The 18251-nt window shown below is 34.5% G+C and overlaps 3 protein-coding genes across 3 annotated transcripts in view; 2 read left to right on the plus strand and 1 right to left on the minus strand.

Annotated features, from left to right (window-relative positions):
• LOC112047923 (uncharacterized) overlaps nt 1-4157 on the plus strand; it is a 34785-nt gene extending 30628 nt beyond the window's left edge. Inside the window, exons 7-9 of the mRNA XM_024085230.2 lie at nt 470-704; nt 1795-1988; nt 2564-4157. Of these exons, the coding sequence (XP_023940998.2) occupies nt 470-704; nt 1795-1988; nt 2564-2673 (539 nt within the window). The 3' untranslated portion in view covers nt 2674-4157. The remainder of the gene's footprint in view (nt 1-469; nt 705-1794; nt 1989-2563) is intronic.
• Nucleotides 4158-6339: 2182 nt separating this feature from the next.
• Nucleotides 6340-10964, minus strand: LOC112047915 (selenoprotein K). Its single transcript, XM_024085218.2, has 4 exons — nt 10803-10964; nt 10440-10515; nt 9592-9669; nt 6340-8240 (listed from the first exon to the last, which is right to left on the minus strand). Exons 1-4 carry the CDS (start codon nt 10819-10821, stop codon nt 8147-8149), a joined length of 267 nt encoding a protein of 88 aa, XP_023940986.1. The 5' UTR covers nt 10822-10964; the 3' UTR covers nt 6340-8146.
• Nucleotides 10965-13882: 2918 nt separating this feature from the next.
• On the plus strand, nt 13883-18245 carry LOC112047907 (ephrin type-B receptor 1-B). Its single transcript, XM_024085205.2, has one exon. The coding sequence runs from the start codon at nt 14280-14282 to the stop codon at nt 17316-17318; it is 3039 nt and encodes a 1012-aa protein (XP_023940973.2). The 5' UTR covers nt 13883-14279; the 3' UTR covers nt 17319-18245.
• Nucleotides 18246-18251: the final 6 nt, after the last annotated feature.

Below are 18251 nucleotides of genomic sequence, written 5' to 3' on the forward strand. Positions count from 1 at the left end.
AAGCTTAGAAACTAACCAACGCTTTGAAACCTTCGCGAATCTTCCGCAGTTTGAATACAAAACTACGAGAGAACGTCTAGTAAATTCTATACATAATATATATAAAAATCCAAAATTGAGGTTACACAATAATTACTGACAAATCTCTAGACACACACTCTCTCACTCTCACGCGTTTAGAGTGAGGTAGAAATAATTGCCGAACAAACCGGGCCTTAGCCATGTGTCAGGTCCATTTAATTTCCACAAACGCTAACGTTTGCAGAAAGATAATCGACTTGTCACATGACTAAGGCCCCAGTTTACTCTACTGTCTTCTGCTTGAAAATAACCTAATTCTAAAAACAATAAATAGATGATTCTGTAAGATTAGGTATATTTTATAAGTTTCCGAAAGATACGAGTACCATCCATCCATCCATCCAATCATCCATTCATATAACCAGCTCTTGTCTCAATTTCTATCTAGCGAGAACTTTCATAACACGTCGTCTATTGGCCTCTAAAAACTTCGCTGATGCTGAGAGGATCTTACGCGATGAAGGACTTGGTATTGCGAATGGATTTTCTATTAACATGATTTGGACGGACAAGAGTGGAGGAAGAAAGATCTATAACGCTGAAGTGGCTCCAGATCTAACGGGTGATAGGTCACTGGTTAATATTGAAGGATTTGCTGATGAGCCATTGATACATGTAAACATGTGAGTAGTATTTTAAATCCATACTTAATCTATACTAATCACACTAATTTATTATAAACTAGCGGACGCCCGCTACTTCGTCCGCGTGAAACTCGATGTAAACTTTCAACTACCCCTACCCAACTTTACCCCTACCCTACCCCTAACCTACCCCCTACCCTATACCTTACACCTACCCCTACCCCTACCTTTTCCTGAATTTTCTTTGCTACAAACCTCACGGAGCCCGAGACCTTTCCAAAGAATGCAAAACCGTAGAAATCGGTTCGTGCGTTCTGGAGTTATAGCGTCAGGAAGGAATACCAGACTTATTTTTATATAGTAGATTATTTCATAGTGTGGGGTATCGTTAGATAGAATAGGTTAGGATAGGAAAGTTATGAGAGTTCTTTTTCCAATATTTTTGGATTTAGGGATCCGTTTGTAAAATATAATGCTTTCAAAGCCAAATTTTTGTTAGATTTAAGTGTCCCTAGCCTGTACCGGCTAAACGCTTATGTATGGATACGTGAAAAAAATTCATGAAAGTAGAATATATAATGAATTACAAGGAAAACTATAACGGCTTACTAGCAATTGCTATTTAAAGAGTAGTAATCGACCAACTTAAAAAACGTAGTAGGAAATCGAAAACTGCATACTAATTCCGTTGTTAATATTATTAAAAAAAGATAAAGTTATCAGTAAGATAACTCAAAGTCTATTAAAACTAGAAAGACGAAATTTGGTATGGGTATGTATATTAATTTCGTCTATAAAATTGTAAAAAGAAAGTTTGAAAACTAAATTTTTTTGGGGATACTTCCTTACATAAAAATGAGCAAAGTGAGGATGAATTTACTATCGTCTATCCCGTTTTGTAGGGTATGGTTATCGGTATTTTTGTGCAATATACTAGGGCTTAAAATTCTAACTTAACTACGGAACCCACACTGCGCGTGGCCCGACACGCACTTGGCCGGTTTTCATTGTACCATAATTATTCTAAATCGCTTCCGCAGTTGAGCCGTGAAAAGGTGACAGACCGAATATTAGACAGAATATTAGTATTTAGTACAGATAAATTTTTACTCCTTGCCTTACATTACAGATACCGAAGGATTAAACTGAAAGAAGTTATAGGACCAATTATAGATAGTAGCACTGCCCGCCTTAAAGCCATACATGCACATCCAACGCCGAAAACTCAAAAAGATATCAAAGACATCCTATCTGACACGAGCGGCACCGACTTCCAAGTATTCCAAGAGAAAAAGGATACCGTCATCAAAACTATTGCTGCTGGTACGTTCCGTTCATCATCATTAAACATCACACATCACATCACTATCAACCCATATTTAGCTCACTGCTGAGCTCGAGTCTCCTCTCAGAATGAGAGGGGTTAAGCCAATAGTCCACCACGCTCGCCCAATGCTAATGCGGATTAGCAAACTTCACACACGTAGAGAATTAAGAAAATTCTTATAAAATGGTCTGTCTGTCTTTTTGTCCCGGCTTCTTTCCGGGTCCAGAAGCTTTGGAACGGCTGATCCGATTTTAATGAACCTTTCACAGGAAGTTAGTTTCTTTAAATTTAATTTTAAAATATATAGTAGCAATAGCAATTTGACATAGAAATATTAATAGCAAGGCGAAAGAAATTGTGTGTGGCACTCCAAACACTGTCGCAGTTGGTAGTGCTTTGGTTTTCAACAGTCGACGGTCATGGGTTCGATTTCCAGCACGGGTCAGCTTAAACAGTTATAGGTAATTATGGATAAAATAAACCATATAGACAGCTGCATCGTCACATAGTATTAGGTAAGATCGCAGTCTTTGAATAAAAAAAAATGATTTTTACTAATTTTATGTTACAGGTCTTTTCGAGCTAGATAAGATGACCTGGAGCATTTTCATCAACAAACCAAATATATCAGAGCCTGTTGCTGTTTTACCAATAAGATTTTCAATGCTAGAAAAAGAATAATACCATAATATACACGAACTCATGCCTAGTTTAAGAATTATATTGTAGAAGATTATTTAAAAAAAAGTTAGTTGAACCTCATTATTATAAATACCTAAATCCTACATTAATAAATTAGAGAGGCTCTCAAACTATAGATTTCATTCGTCTGTCTTAAGAAAAACAGAGGGGTTAGGAGCTAGATAGTATAAAAATAAATAAAGAGCGTCAGTATAATTCCACATATTCACTAAGTGATCAGTGACGCAGCTTGCCTTGGAGGGGCCCGTATTAAAGTTAGTTGGGGGTCCCAATAACCAGCGGAGAATCCCGAAGATTTCTCTTTAGCAGTTATTTTATAATTATTGTTTTTTTTTTCTATGGGAAGCACCAAAGTAAGTAAAATTGTGGGATACATTTTACTCATTTTTGCTTTCATACTTAAAACCCCCGGACTACAGGGGCCCCCTGTAGTCCGGGGGCCCCGTATTATTGATACGGCTATTACGGCGGTAGCTACGCTCCTGGAAGTGATAGATACAGTCAAGTAAAGCCTACTAGTAGTAGCCTACTAGATATATGAAACGCGTTGGCTTTTAGCATTTTCTGTTCTGTGTGTAATACCTAGGTATATTCAATTATATTATAAAATAAATAAAATGTATATTCTATTTAGAACGGTGTTACCGCAACGTAAATGTTCCTTGTTCTGTGGTTACACGTATTTATCACATATAACGTTACGTACGTATGGTCAAAAGTTGGTGAACAAAATCAGGGGCCGATACAGCAATGAAAAATTATGCCGTCCTTTACATACACCAAAAATCTTTTTTTTTATTAATATATTGTTAGAATAGTATAGTTTTTTGAGCCTAGTTAGTTATGTAAAAATACTAAACTAGTTAAAGGAAATATAAAATAAGTATGCTGGGGGATAAGTCAATTTTGTCGCACTTCATTTTTGTCGCTCTGAACTTTCCTATAAAAATAGTTTATACAAGTCAATCGTAAGCAGTCTCGAAGGCTTGAGGAAGTTTGAATTATCTACGTATTATTAGGCTCAATAAAGTCAAAAGTGAAAGTTCATTTAAGGTTCTTATTTCTTTTACAAGCACTTTCAGTATCGTCAGGTAATAATATTATGAGATAACTAGCGGACGCCCGGGTGCTTTTCAGTTTTTTACAAATCCTATGGGAACCATGGATTTTTCTGGGATGAAAAGTAGCCTACGTGTTAATCCAGAGTAAAATCTCTTTCAGACAAATCGCTTCAGTAGTAGCGGCGTTAAAGAGTAGATAACAAACATCCATACAAACTTTCACGTTTATAATATTAGTAGGAAGTAGGATGGTGATAATAATTATTCGATAATATAAAATTGAAGTTACAAGTATCCAAGTTACTTTAAGTTATCTCGATATATAAGGGACAAAATATTCTTCCTCTTAATGAAATGTGCTAAATTTCTGTTATTTATGAAAATAAATTATAGTGTGATACATTTATTTTGTTTTATTTAAATTCATCCTTCGTAACTTACTTTAAAGGCACCAGAGCCAGGCCTCCCACCTTATAAAAGAAGTGATATGGCGCTTAGCTTAGACCCACCAAAGCTTAGACAGACCGGATTGAATGTGTTTGTATATTTTACGATCACAAATGTATGATTGGATATAATGAATGATTGGACGGAATAGAAGCATTACGTGGCCTCCGAGGCACGGGGTGTATAACACCGCAAACTTCTTAGCTCCTAACTGCGCTGAAAATTTCTAGATTGAAAACAGTTCGGTATTTCATAGCCACTCAGGACTCGAACCCAGAACCCGGTGATCCAAAGCCTCATCGGCTAGCCACTGAACCAACGAAGCAGGTTATTCAAATTAGGTAAATAATAATTAAATAGGTACCTACAGATTTAAACTTTTAAACAGCGCCATCTATTATAATACTGATTGTACTACAAAAACAACGCCATCTATTATAACGGTTGTCTATATAATAACGTATTGTTCATTAACAACTTTTAAACAAACCAAAGCACTGATTTTACTACACATACAGCGCCATCTATTTCAACGTTGTCTATTTAATACGGTGATGTTCCTATGCATTAAACATACCAATAAGCACTGATTGTGCTACAAAATCAACACCCTCTGTTGTAATAATAGTTGTGGGTTTATTACTGTGACGTTTATTAACAACTTTTAAACAACGACATCTATTATGCACTGATTGTACTACAAATACAGCGCCATCTATTTCAACGTTGTCTATTTAATGCGGTGATGTTCCTATGCATTAAACAAACCAATAAGCACTGATTATGCTACAAAATCAACGCCATCTATTTTATTTAAAGTTGTCGGTTTAATACCATGACGTATATTAACAACTTTTAAACAGCGACATCTATTATGCACTGATTGTACTACAAATACAGCGCCATCTATTTCAACTTAGTCTTTTTAATACGGTGATGTTCCTATGCATTAAACAAACCAATAAGCACTAATTGTGCTACAAAATCAACGCCATCTATTTTATTTAAAGTTGTCGGTTTATTACTGTGAAGTTTATTAACTACTTTTAAACATCACGGTATTAAATAGACACCGTTGAAATAGATGGCGCTGTATTTGTAGTACAATCAGTGCATAATAGATGTCGCTGTTTAAGTAACTTTTAAACAGCGCAATCTAAATGTTTTTTTTTTTCATTTTTAGTGTAAGCATATCAATTAAGTGTGAACAAAATTTTATAAGCTAAAACGTTATTTTCTTATGATAAGTACATTTTAAAAATACTACCTTAACTCATATACGAAATTTCACTCCTCCTTTATCCACACGTAATTTGAATATCCAGAAAAACGTGAAAGGTATCATAACTAATGAGAAAAGGTCTTAACTCTCCTTCGTCATCATCACCAGACCCTAATACAGTCACAACCTATCTAGGTGGAAAGTGTAGGTATCTCAACAATACAAATTTATTAAGTCCAAACACAAGGTATCTACTGTGAACCGTCGAGGAGTTCCCTTAACTGTCGTTCGTCTCCATCAGCAGACCCTTAATACAGTCACAACTCATCTAGGTGGAAAGTTCTCATCATTACAAATTAATCAAGCCCAAACAAAAGGTAATTGCTGTAAATCGTTGAAGAGTTCCATCGTGTGTGTTTCGGCTCCATCATCAGACCAACTCCAGACCTTCATAAAATTGTAGTGGTTCAAAATACCTAATGGAAACACTAACAAATATTAGCCGTAACAGCCGTCTCTACGATTTTCAAAAGTTCCCCTCAATTTCTCCAGGATGCCATCATCAGATCCTGACATGAAAAAAATGAGACCACCCTGGAATCGAACCCTTCAAAAAAAAAAAGAATTTTCAAAATCGATCCATAAATGACGGAATTATGGCTGGACATACATAAAAAAAAAACATACATACAGCCGAACGTAGAACCTCCTCCTTTTTGGAAGTCGGTTAAAAAATAAAAATACACTGATAGTACTGCAAAAACAGCACCTTAAATTATATGTCCATAATGACACTCACATATGATTTTGTACGTATTGGTTTAATATATGTTTTATACGTATTGGTTTAATATAATTATTACATTAAAACTATATAATAACAATAAGGAACATTTAAAGAAATAAAACAATATACTTATTATATATTATGTATATTAGCGTTAAAAATTAAAATACAATTTTAAAATTAATGAAAGTAATAGAAATTTAGTTATATAACCTTATCTACATAAATTGGTTTGGTTTGATAACAATATTTAATAATTTATGTTAAAATTAGTGATAAAAATATTAAAATTCAATTACAAATTCAAAAATTAATCCACTATTATAATTAATATAATATTAAGATCCATAAATCACTTTTAGGACGTATGTAAATGTCGCGAAAAGATGAAGAATATTTTATAATGCACACAAAAATACAAAAACAAATGAAATATTTTAACTATATTATGCACATAAACACTGAACACTCAACATCCTCTAAGAATTTCGACTCGTTAGTGTCTAGCGCATATATTTAGTTATTAGTATAGAGTATTTAGTCCAAGTCATGCAAGTTGGGTTGTTTCTTAGATTCGTCAACTCTTTATTATCAACATAAATCAATTATACATAAAGCATGTGCGAGTTAGACGACGTTTGCTTAGGTACTGAATTCAAAAAAGTTTTCATCGTTTGATATTTGGACAGTTACGCCTTTATGTATCACTTTGGTCAAAATTCGTCTGGTATCAAATTTGTCTAGTAAGTTATTTATTATATTCAAACATAGATTCTGCACCTGACTGGACTTTATTAATGGATATGTATGAAAAACATAAAATCCCAGCGGATGTAGTAACTATTTCGAGATCTAGACTAGACATTTTCCTTTTTCCGAACAAACTAAGCGAATAGTACTTGTAGAGCTTACTGTACCGTGGGAGACTAACATTCCGAAGGACCACAATATAAAAATGAATATCTAATGTGGCTACATAATGCTGCAGATTTAAAGTTATAGAGATACTATGCTGGTAATCCCCTCTCATCTACGGCGGCTTCTACGTCTTTGGCCTCTCTACAACTCGATTGTCAAGGAATTCCTCAACCCTACATCCATTCGTCACAAGTTCAGGACTCTGCTCGGAGTCTTTCTCTCTGCCACGCGATGGATCCGGCACCCACAAGATGAATCCATTGATTGCTAAGATATTCGTCTCTCTCTTTCGCCTAATTGTTTCAGATAGACATGAAATATTATTTAAACGTCAATATTATCATAAAAAAAATGTTTATGAATCGGTTAATTCAATTTTTTTTAGATGGTAATACCGTTTACTTTTGTCTAAAAGCATATGGAACGTTATCGACCAAAGTGAGAATAAACGTAAGGAAGTATAACTTGAGCACTGTTGGGCCATAGTAGAACCAATACAGGGCATAAAAAAGGAACAATAATAATATCACAGTTTCGTCCAAGTTTTGGATTAGAACGTTTTCGCGTAACTGTACCCATATTGTACCTATTATAATTTAGATATATCCAAACGTGTTATGTTTAATCCTTATTCTGAGATAATGCTAATGTTATATTATAGATTTTTAAACTTTGAAAAAAAATCCTAGTTAATTATGTCATACACCTTTTGTCCTGAAGTTGTCACAAGAAAGGAATTTTTATTTATTTTACTAATTAACTAATATTATGAGTTGTGCCAACTTGGTTTATATTATAGTTATAATGTTATATTTGTCATTTAAATATAATATTTAGCTCTATAAGTTTTACAAATACTATCAGATTATTAAAAAAATAATATTATATAATTAATTAAAAGTTTCATATAAACCAAAATTTGATATCTGATGAATTATTAAAATGATTGATTTGATATGGTTAAGTTAGTATGGCTGACTTAACAATATCAGATCATTATGACAGTGCTTTCACAAGTTAGCCACACCCACAGCCCCCCATAGGGGGGGGTGAAGGTCCACTGCCAGAAGGTCCAAATCCTCCGAATTTACGCGATGGTGGTTTTGGTGGTCTGAAAACGAAATAAGAATACTGTTATATACCAAATGCAAATAAACAAACAAATGACAAAAGAAGAACCAAAGTCACCGACATAGCTCAACGAGTTGTGAAGCTGAAGTGGCAATGGGCGGGGCACATAGTTCGAAAAGCCGATGGACGTTGGGGTCCCAAAGTGCTGGAATGGCGAACCCTCACTAGAAAGCGCAGTATTGGTCGACCTTCCACCAGGTGGACTGACGACATCAAGCGAGTTGCAGGGGTTCAGGGCAGGGTGACGTTTGGAAGTCCCTACAAATGTATATCCCTATGTCCCTATGTCCTGCAGTGGACGTCTATCGGCTGATATGATATGATGAAATGCAAATGATATTATTTCAAGGTGTTTCTTCTGACAAACAATTTAAAGCATGCCATGCTGCATTAATGCACGTAGGATATTGTTTAACTTGGTAAGAAAAGGGTATGATGACTAGATTATAATATATTGATTTTTACAAGACATTCACCCGACTGACCCGATTCTCTAAATAAATATTAACTAATTAGTACAATCAAAAATCTTTTAATGTAATTAGATGAAAAAAATCCATATAAATCTAACAATTCACACATCAAATGAGATCATTTATTCATGTTATTTAGTATGCAGCGTTTATGAACAATCCAAGGCACCTTCACAAATATGACCCTTTAAATTTCTGTAGCTTCGAAACTAATAATCACAGATACTTTATTAATTCTACAAAATTTATTTACATATGCTTTACTATTGGCAAACTCTTAAATTGTATAAAATTTAAAAAACCGTCATCATCCCCAATGCTATGAGCATGAGCAAGCCAGGCATGTGAGATTAACCTCTTAAGTTCCTCAGTTTACTGGACCTAGTAGCAAATACAGACTATTCACATATCTGGCATACATATAATCTAGATTTTATTGAGGAAGGGATTTAAAATATACTTGTTTAGAAAAACTCTCTAGATTGTCTAGAAGAAGACATGTTTTATTTATATTGTATTTGTAACCCTTCCTCTACCATAACTTACTTTCAAATCATCATAATCATAAATCATAAGACACAATTTTTAATTGGTAAGTGGTAACTAATCCAGTTAATAATCTTATATTGGTGGGTGTACCTAGAAGTTTGATAGGCTTGGGTGGAAGCACTTAACTCCTTCCAAGGTTTTCCCTTATGCTCATCTAAGCCCTCCAATAATCCCTATCTATTAACTAGTTAGATTAGCACAAAGGATCACTAATCTATACAAAAATATACTCTTTTAAATAAAAAAAAAAACAAATATTAAAGTCCAGATAAACTTGCAAGCTAAAATCTTGACAAAAAAGACACATACCCACTTCCAGGCGGACGAAAATCTCTTACATATCTATCTCCATGTTTACTGTAATTGGGGTCAATCATGGTCCTGAAACTAGACAAACAAAAAATAAATAAATTTTATAGGCTGTTTTCACCACCATCTGATTGATAGCTCACAAGTTTTGTCCTTGTCAATGGACATTAAGTAAGAAAGTGACAAAACTTACAGAAAGTACCTGAAGTTCGTGAAACCATCCATAAAATAAATTGTATGCAATGGGAACATCCCAAGTTCTTGGTCATGATTCATGTTTTTCTTGCGACATATTAATATGAGTAAATTAAAAAAAAAATTGTTACCAAATTACTACACAGAACATTGCTACAATATTTGCTGTGCCCTTACAGTTTTAGCCTAGTTCTTCTTCCCATAGAAAAACAGGCTGATAATGGAGCTTCCCATAGGGAAAATAATTTTTCAGTTTAGAAGTTTAGGTGTAGTATAACAAATAAACAACATTTATAATACTAGTAAGGACTAGGCCTTAGGACTCTCTCAACTTCATCCTCATGAAATCTGGTTTTTTTACAAATCCCACAGGATATATTTTTGATTAATTTTGGTCCAGGCTTTCTAAATATTGGCCCGAATAAACAGACAAGCAGAGAGGATTTTGAAATCAAATTATAAAAGCTTCTTTGTGTTTTAGTATTAATGTAAATAACTTTTGTCAGAGGCACAATTATCTGCCCTCTTTAATATGACACGAGTATATTAAAGTGGATAATTGTGCCTCTAAGTATATTTTGCACATAAGACAACAAAGTTATTTTGAAATGACAGACAGACACTTAATAAATATTATGTATCAATATACTTACAGTAAATAACAGAAGTCAATAGTTGCCCAAAACCAGCCAAAAAAGCTAAATGGGTGCCGTTCAACCACGGTGCCATCTGTAATACAGAATATTCGAGAATAATGTAGTAAGTATTCTATTCCTTTTGTTTACATAGTGAAATCTCATAATAGGCACCTTACGTACACTCGATATTAAATAAGTATAAGAAAAATGTAGCTGGATCTGAGATTCTAAAAAATTTAAATGTTTGTTGGCTTTGTTGCTTAGATAAATTTATAATTTGAAATTCTAGGATAACACCCACACGACCTTAAAAACTGACGTGGCCCTATAATTTAATTAATCATTACACATTTAAAATAAAAATACTTATGTTATTACCTCCTGTCACGTAAGCCATTTTAATTTATAAATCACTTTACTTGGATAAATTGCAAGAAAACAATAATAATTACAATATTGAACACAACAATAGATTTTTTAAATTTATTTTACGAGATACAACTACAATTCTAACCACAGATCACTATAGATTCTAAGCTAACAAGTTACGACCTGTAACACAGACGACAGACGTGAGCGCGTGAGACGTGAGACGTCAACGTCAAACTCAGATAAGTTTTCACTTTTCTCGAGAGAGAATCTGTGGCTATTTATTATTTATTAATAATAATTTATTCACGCTAACTATTGATTATACAGAAATACTGATAATAATTAAATATAATAATAGAATAATAAATCTATAGACATTTCTGAGAGCAAACATTTTTTTTTATTTTTTGTTCTTGTCGCGATGCACGGCCAATACTTTAGAATAGGGTTGGTACTCGAAGCGTATACTGAGGATTTCATTACGATGATTTCGGTTACGGGACCAAAAAGATCTCATGATATCGATTATAGCGATAATCTGGTATTCTGGAAAGTCCCCTGATTAAAGTACCATAACGTCCGCTTAAACTATGTTATTTGCTTTAGTGGTACCCTTTTGGTTTATTAATTTTTATTGTATTCTTTGGTTGTAGCCAAAGATTACAATAGTGGAAAACCTTAAAAATTAAGTACTTGTACCGAATCGTAAATCTACGTGGAGAAACATGGAGAACAATGCATAAATTAATTCTTCGTAGACTGAGAATGGATCTTAGATACATAGATAATAGGTGTCATATATAGGTGTTATTTATAGGTGTCAAAGGAATGGATGGTGGCACCATAGATTCCTAGATACCTACTCATAAATAATAGGATGACCTTTAATTTGTAGACTTTTATATTAGCATTTATTTTATTATTTACTTTGTTTTCGCTAAGCCGAATAAACCCACATTGGTTTCTATTTATGTATTCCTAAAAATAAATACCTACCTCGTTTATAATGGGTCTTTTTAGCCCCTTGTTTAACAATATCATATTTTGTAAGGGTTTCGATTAAAAATAGTTTCAGATGTGGGTTAAAAGAAGATTAAAAATTAAATAACATCGACGACATAAAATGTACTTTTTAAGTCCTTAAATAAAATAGACAGCCTGGACGTTGGACATGCTCTTAATAGTCGTGGGCAAGGCCAATAACCCTCAAGTTGAAAATTCACTAAAAACTTTTGTAAAAAGGAAATACTACTAAATACTTTGTGTTTTAGATTTTATAGCACTATTTTATTACAAAAGAGGTATAGTAAAAATACTGAACAATTGGGAGCCCATGATGCTATTGTTAAATCATCGCGGGGATCTATTACATTCTAGACGAGTTTTATAGGGACCTGCCTCGCTAGACGTTTATGATCCCCTCTGTCAAAGTTTATGATCAACGATCTAACGCGCTTATAAAAACTGTTTCTGCAGAATTGTAATTGATTGAATGATGTTCTATTATTGTACCTGGTGTTATACTCCTGTAAATCCCCTTATAATATGCCAGTTTGTGTTATTGAATGACATAGAAACGGTCAACAACTTTTAGTTACGAAAAGATGCAGTTAAGTTTTATTTGTAAGTGTTTATAACTATATAAATTATAATATCAAATTTGCAATAAAAATAATTAAAAGTGAGACGTGAGACGAGACTTTAATTCGGGAAGCGTAGGTTTAAATCCGGTCAGAGGCAAGCACTTCTAACTTTTCAGTTACGTGTCACGTGTCTTAAAAGGTCAAGAAAAACATCGTGAGGAAACTTGCATATTTGAGAATCTTCCTAATCCTCTAGGTGTGTGAAGTCAACCAATCCGCATTTGGCCAGCGTGGTAGACTAAGGCTTAACCGCTCTCATCCAGAGAGGAGACTCGTGCTTAACAGTGAGCTGAATATGGGTTGTTAATGTTGAATAAAAATAATATTTAAAGTCTCGATTCTCCAACTGGAACAGCAAAACATCGATCAAGTAATCGACTATTCTGAGTAACGAGTACAAAGCGATTAGTTTTACCTTTACGACAAATATGTTACGGAAATGTAAATATATGTATAGTTGTATTTTTTCATGTGTATACATGTATAGTTCACATAGTTCATATGTATAGTTCACATTTTTCAATGTGAACTATATCCACCTTCTAGTTCTATAGTCAGTTTGCTCCACAAATCCACAACAATATGTTTGTTTAGCTTTCGGTTTTATTTCAATAGTTCATTGAGTGATATAGAGAGATAGAATGAGTTGTTGACATAACTATTCATTAGATCATCACTAGCCACCTTGAATTAGTTAACGAGTTGAGTTACCGGTAATTTAATATTTGTTGTAAATATCATTTCATTTTTCACAGTCTATTAGGTTATAATGCGCTAAATTTTGAAATGGCGTTTTAGAATGGATGATGAACGGATGGAAGGAATGTTACAAATGTACCAAAATGACCCGTAGTATTATGCATTATAGGTAGAAATTCTAACACTCGCGGTGAACAACTGTTTCGATACATTAATGAAAACATTTATTTATTCGTTCATATCATATTAAAACTTAAACAAACAGTTAACTTGAACAATAGGTGAAAATAACTTTATTGTATGACGAGCAATGTACAGCAAAATGTACAAGTATATGAGTACATATGACCAAGCCAAGGTTCGAGGGAAATAGACATTCATTTGGATACCTACAACAGAGCGTGATAGCAAATTATCTCGTTCGTGTTTCATTTATATTGCGGGCCGCAGAGTTGACTAAATCAACTACTGTATGTAACTGAACTAGAGAACGAAGAGTGGAAACTAACTGATTACTGAAATAGTCCATTTGAAGCATTTGTTCGTGAACTACACACCGCTTATTAGTTTGTTAGTGATGTAATACAAGTCCATATGTACTTAGTCCGAGTTTCTGGCAGATATCATCGGATATTCGGAGGATTAACTTTTATCTACATTGTCTCTAGTACATTTACAAAATGACTTGTCTCTGACTAAAAACCAGAGACTACACGATACACCTGAGTTTAATAACGAAATTATTTTTGTTAGCAACACAAACAAAGTGCTGCGCGTGACGCGTCCATGTCAAGTAAAATTGCGAGTTTGATTCGGTAATACAGGATCAATATAAATTAAAAATGTGGATTCTCATATACATTAGACAAACCGTGTGAATGTGAAATCTTTTATCGTCAATCATAGTGTGATTCATCAGATCGCCTTATCAAGTGTAATTTATCATACCGTGAACACTTGAAGTGCATTGCCATACAGAAATGACGGGACAATCCTTTATCTTGGACAAAGTGAAGTGCTAGCCCGTAATAGCGAGGACTCGTTTTGTTTCATTATGTAGTGTGGACGTTGTGGTTTTATTACGTTTATTTTGATAAATATAGTATTTACCAGTTTGATTAGTTATTGTTATGTCGCTGAGATGATGTGGGTTTGCGCAGCGGTGACGGCCGCCGTGATCGCCGTTCTCAGTGTACAAGGCGAACAAGTAATGCTTCTTGACACTACTACCGAACAAACTCTCGGATGGACGCGCTACCCATATGGCCAACAAGCGAGTACACCTGGCTGGCTTGAAGAATCCTACACTAATTTCGAGAAACAGATAAACTGGCGATCGTACGTCGTGTGTGATGTAGCACATCATAATGTCAATAATTGGCTGTGGACACCATTCATAGAGAGAAGGAATGCAAATCGCATTTATATTGAAATCAAATTCACTATCCGTGATTGTTCACTGTTCCCAGGTAATGCACTCAGTTGTAAAGAAACATTCAGTCTATTATACTATGAGTTTGATGTAGCCACAAGAGAACAACCACCATGGGAACCTGAAAGTTACAAATTGGTTGGTCGTATCGCTGCTGGTGAAGGAAGATTTAATACCAATTCAGAAGTTGACATAAACACAGAAGTGAAAAGCATAGCTGTTACAAAGCGTGGGGTATACATTGCATTCAGAGATCAGGGTGCATGTATTTCCATTTTAGCTGTGAAAGTATATTACATTACATGTCCTGAAGTGACTATACACTTTGCAAAGTTCCCTGCCACTCCAACAGGCCGTGAAGTTACTGTTATAGAACAAGCAAATGGGACCTGTGTAGAACACGCTGAAACAGCTCAGGGGGAAGCACCACCAGTATACCTGTGCAAAGGTGATGGAAAATGGACCTTACCAAGTGGTTCTTGCAAGTGTCGTGCTGGATATGAACCAGATCACAGTAACCAAGTGTGTAATGAATGTTCACCAGGAAAATTCAAATCTCACACAGGAGATGATCCCTGTATTCCATGCCCTGATTATTCTGAGTCCACAGCATATGCCTCTGATGAGTGTAAATGTGTACCAGGATTTTTCCGTGCAAAAAAGGATCCCAAAAATGTGCCTTGTACACAGCCACCCTCAGCACCTGACAATTTAACTGTGACCTTTGCTGACCAATTTTCAATATCACTTGCCTGGCAACCACCACATAAGACTGGGGGTAGAAGTGATGTCACATATAAGGTGCATTGCTCTAACTGTGGTCCTAGTGTAGAATACAGACCTTCTTCATTTGGTCTGAATGCAACTAAGGTAACCATAATGGGGTTAGACCCTGTAACTGAGTACAAATTTCAAGTGTATGCACTTAATGGTGTAACTGATCTTACAGGGGAACCTCCCAAGAAGGTAGAAATTACAGCTGTGACAGAGGCCTCAGTTGTAAGTGTTATTACTAAGCTTAGAGTTATTAGTGCTGAAAGTGATAAGCTGTCTCTTGCTTGGAATCCACCACCTATAGATTTGACTGATCCTGATGATAATATTGAAAGTTATGAAGTTAAGTGTTTTCCAAAAGATAATTTAGAAAAAAGTGCTAATGCAACAGTCAGAATAACAAAAGAGCCTCATGTCATAATTACAGGCTTGAAAAGAGATACAGAGTATGGTATTAGAGTTAGAGCTAAGATGAAAAGAGGTTGGGGTGAATTGAGTGGTATTGTGTATGGAAGAACTGGATCTGTCCTTGAAACTTCATTTGTTAGTGAGGAGGAAGGAGCACAAGTGCGACTGGTTGCAGGAGTCATGGTTGCAGTTGTGGTACTCTCAGTAGTTGCAATTATTGCAACTGTTTTCTTTTTGCGTTCTCGTGCTGATGATGAATGTGATAAAAAACAGCCTAGTGACTGCAATGCTCTAAATTATCGTAATGGTGAAGTTTATACTGGTCCAGATAGACCAGCAAAAACAAGTAGCAATGCTACAACTCCTCTCTTTGCTGGAACAGGTTCTAGAACTTACATTGATCCCCATACATATGAAGATCCTAATCAAGCGGTTAGAGAATTTGCTCGTGAAATAGATGCTTCTTGCATTACTATAGAAGCTATAATAGGTGGAGGTGAATTTGGAGATGTGTGTAGAGGAAAACTAAAGTTACCTGCTAGTTGTGGCCAGGAAATTGACGTGGCTATTAAAACTCTAAAACCAGGATCTACTGAGAGAGCAAGGAGGGATTTCCTTGCAGAAGCTTCAATAATGGGTCAGTTTGAACATCCAAATGTGATATTTTTACAAGGTGTTGTAACTAAATGTAATCCAATTATGATTATTACTGAGTTCATGGAAAATGGGTCATTGGATACTTTTCTTCGTGCAAACGATGGCAAATTTCGTGTACTACAACTAGTAGGCATGTTGCGTGGTATTGCAACAGGTATGCAGTATTTATCTGAAATGAATTATATTCACAGAGATCTTGCAGCACGCAATGTGCTTGTTAATTCCCAATTAGTGTGCAAAATTGCAGATTTTGGCTTGTCAAGGGAAATTGAGTCAACTGCAGATGGTGCCTACACAACACGTGGAGGGAAAATACCAGTCCGTTGGACAGCACCTGAAGCTATTGCATTTAGAAAGTTTACATCTGCAAGTGATGTATGGTCCATGGGAATTGTTTGTTGGGAGGTAATGAGTTTTGGTGAGCGTCCATACTGGAATTGGAGTAACCAAGATGTAATAAAATCAATAGAAAAAGGTTATCGTCTTCCAGCACCAATGGACTGTCCAGAAGCTGTATATCAGCTCATGCTTGACTGTTGGCAAAAAGAAAGAACCCATCGGCCCACCTTCGCAAGTATTGTAAAGACTTTAGATAAACTTATTCGTTGTCCTGATACTCTAAGGAAGATAGCTCAAAACCGTTCTGCTGACCCCCTTGCTGGTGACACACCTGATTTGATTCAATTTTCATCTGTTGAAGAATGGTTGGAATGCATTAAAATGTCACGTTACATTGAAAAATTCAAAGCTGCAGGCATTACCGACATGAATGCTGTTGTTGATCTCACTGTGCACCAACTGGCTTCTCTAGGAGTGACACTTGTTGGACATCAGAAAAAGATAATGAACAGTGTGCAAAGTATGCGTGCTCAAATACGCGTAAGTGGTCCTTATGGTTTTCTTGTGTAATAAAACTGAGAGGTGTTAGTGCATGGTAGGAGAAAACCATAGGAAATAGATCTCTCACAAAAAGTGATTAGCATACAGTGATTTATATAAAAAAATAATGCATTTTGTATATTTTTCTAAAAAAAACTGTCATAAGATTTACCAATTTTGTCGAAACTTCAAAACAGCTTGATCTGATACCAAGTTTTAATAATTCTTAAGTATCTGTACCTATTTTATTTAATATAATAACTGTATTTTACTTCATTTAATTTTTTAAAGTGTTTATTTGTTAGACATAATTCAATGGTGTATATGTTTGGCAGTTTGTTACAAAATTGCTGTAACAATACTCAAAATCATAAAGCTCGATTCCCAAATTTATTGATTTTCTATATATTTGATAAATTGTAGCTATACAAAAGTACTGTCTTTTAACTAGTCTATGCAACGAAATATGAGCCATGATTCATTTTAATCATAATAATAATAAAGTAAACACATTCTTTAATAGTTTGCAGCTATTTGTAAAATAATTTTGATTGGACTTAAGGACAAAAGAATTGGTACATTGAATATTCTCATCCTTCTTAAATCCATTATTTAGTACTTAGTTACTTTTTACATGACATTTTTTTATGAATTAAGAAAGAGATAAGGGTAACTTTTTATAGCAACATTCCGACTAATGAATAGTTACAATTTCTTTCTAAGAATATTATACATAAATATACACATTATAGGTAGCTAAATTTGCTCTAATAATTTTTGATATGAATTGTGTTTATTAAAGTTTAAAATTTTAAATATTAAGATAGTGTTATAAGAATATGTAATATGTAAGTAATACTCAAAAGTCTATGCCAGTCATAAGATTTTATTTATCCAAAATTCATTTTTATATTTATTATACTGCCAATGTGATCAAATTGAAGTACTTAATTAATTTATTAA

Source organism: Bicyclus anynana, chromosome Z (genome assembly GCF_947172395.1).
Source record: "Bicyclus anynana chromosome Z, ilBicAnyn1.1, whole genome shotgun sequence".
NCBI lineage: Eukaryota > Metazoa > Arthropoda > Insecta > Lepidoptera > Nymphalidae > Bicyclus > Bicyclus anynana.

What these genes read in the sequence shown, in the direction of transcription:
- LOC112047915 (XM_024085218.2), bottom strand. An exon ending in ATTGACTTCTGTTATTTACT is followed by an intron (nt 9,670 to 10,439) that starts GTAAGTATATTG and finishes TTGTTTGTCTAG; the next exon opens with TTTCAGGACCATGATTGACC. An exon ending in TTTCGTCCGCCTGGAAGTGG is followed by an intron (nt 8,241 to 9,591) that starts GTATGTGTCTTT and finishes TTTCGTTTTCAG; the next exon opens with ACCACCAAAACCACCATCGC.
- LOC112047907 (XM_024085205.2), top strand. Translation starts at nt 14,280, where the DNA reads ATGATGTGGGTTTGCGCAGCGGTGACGGCCGCCGTGATCGCCGTTCTC.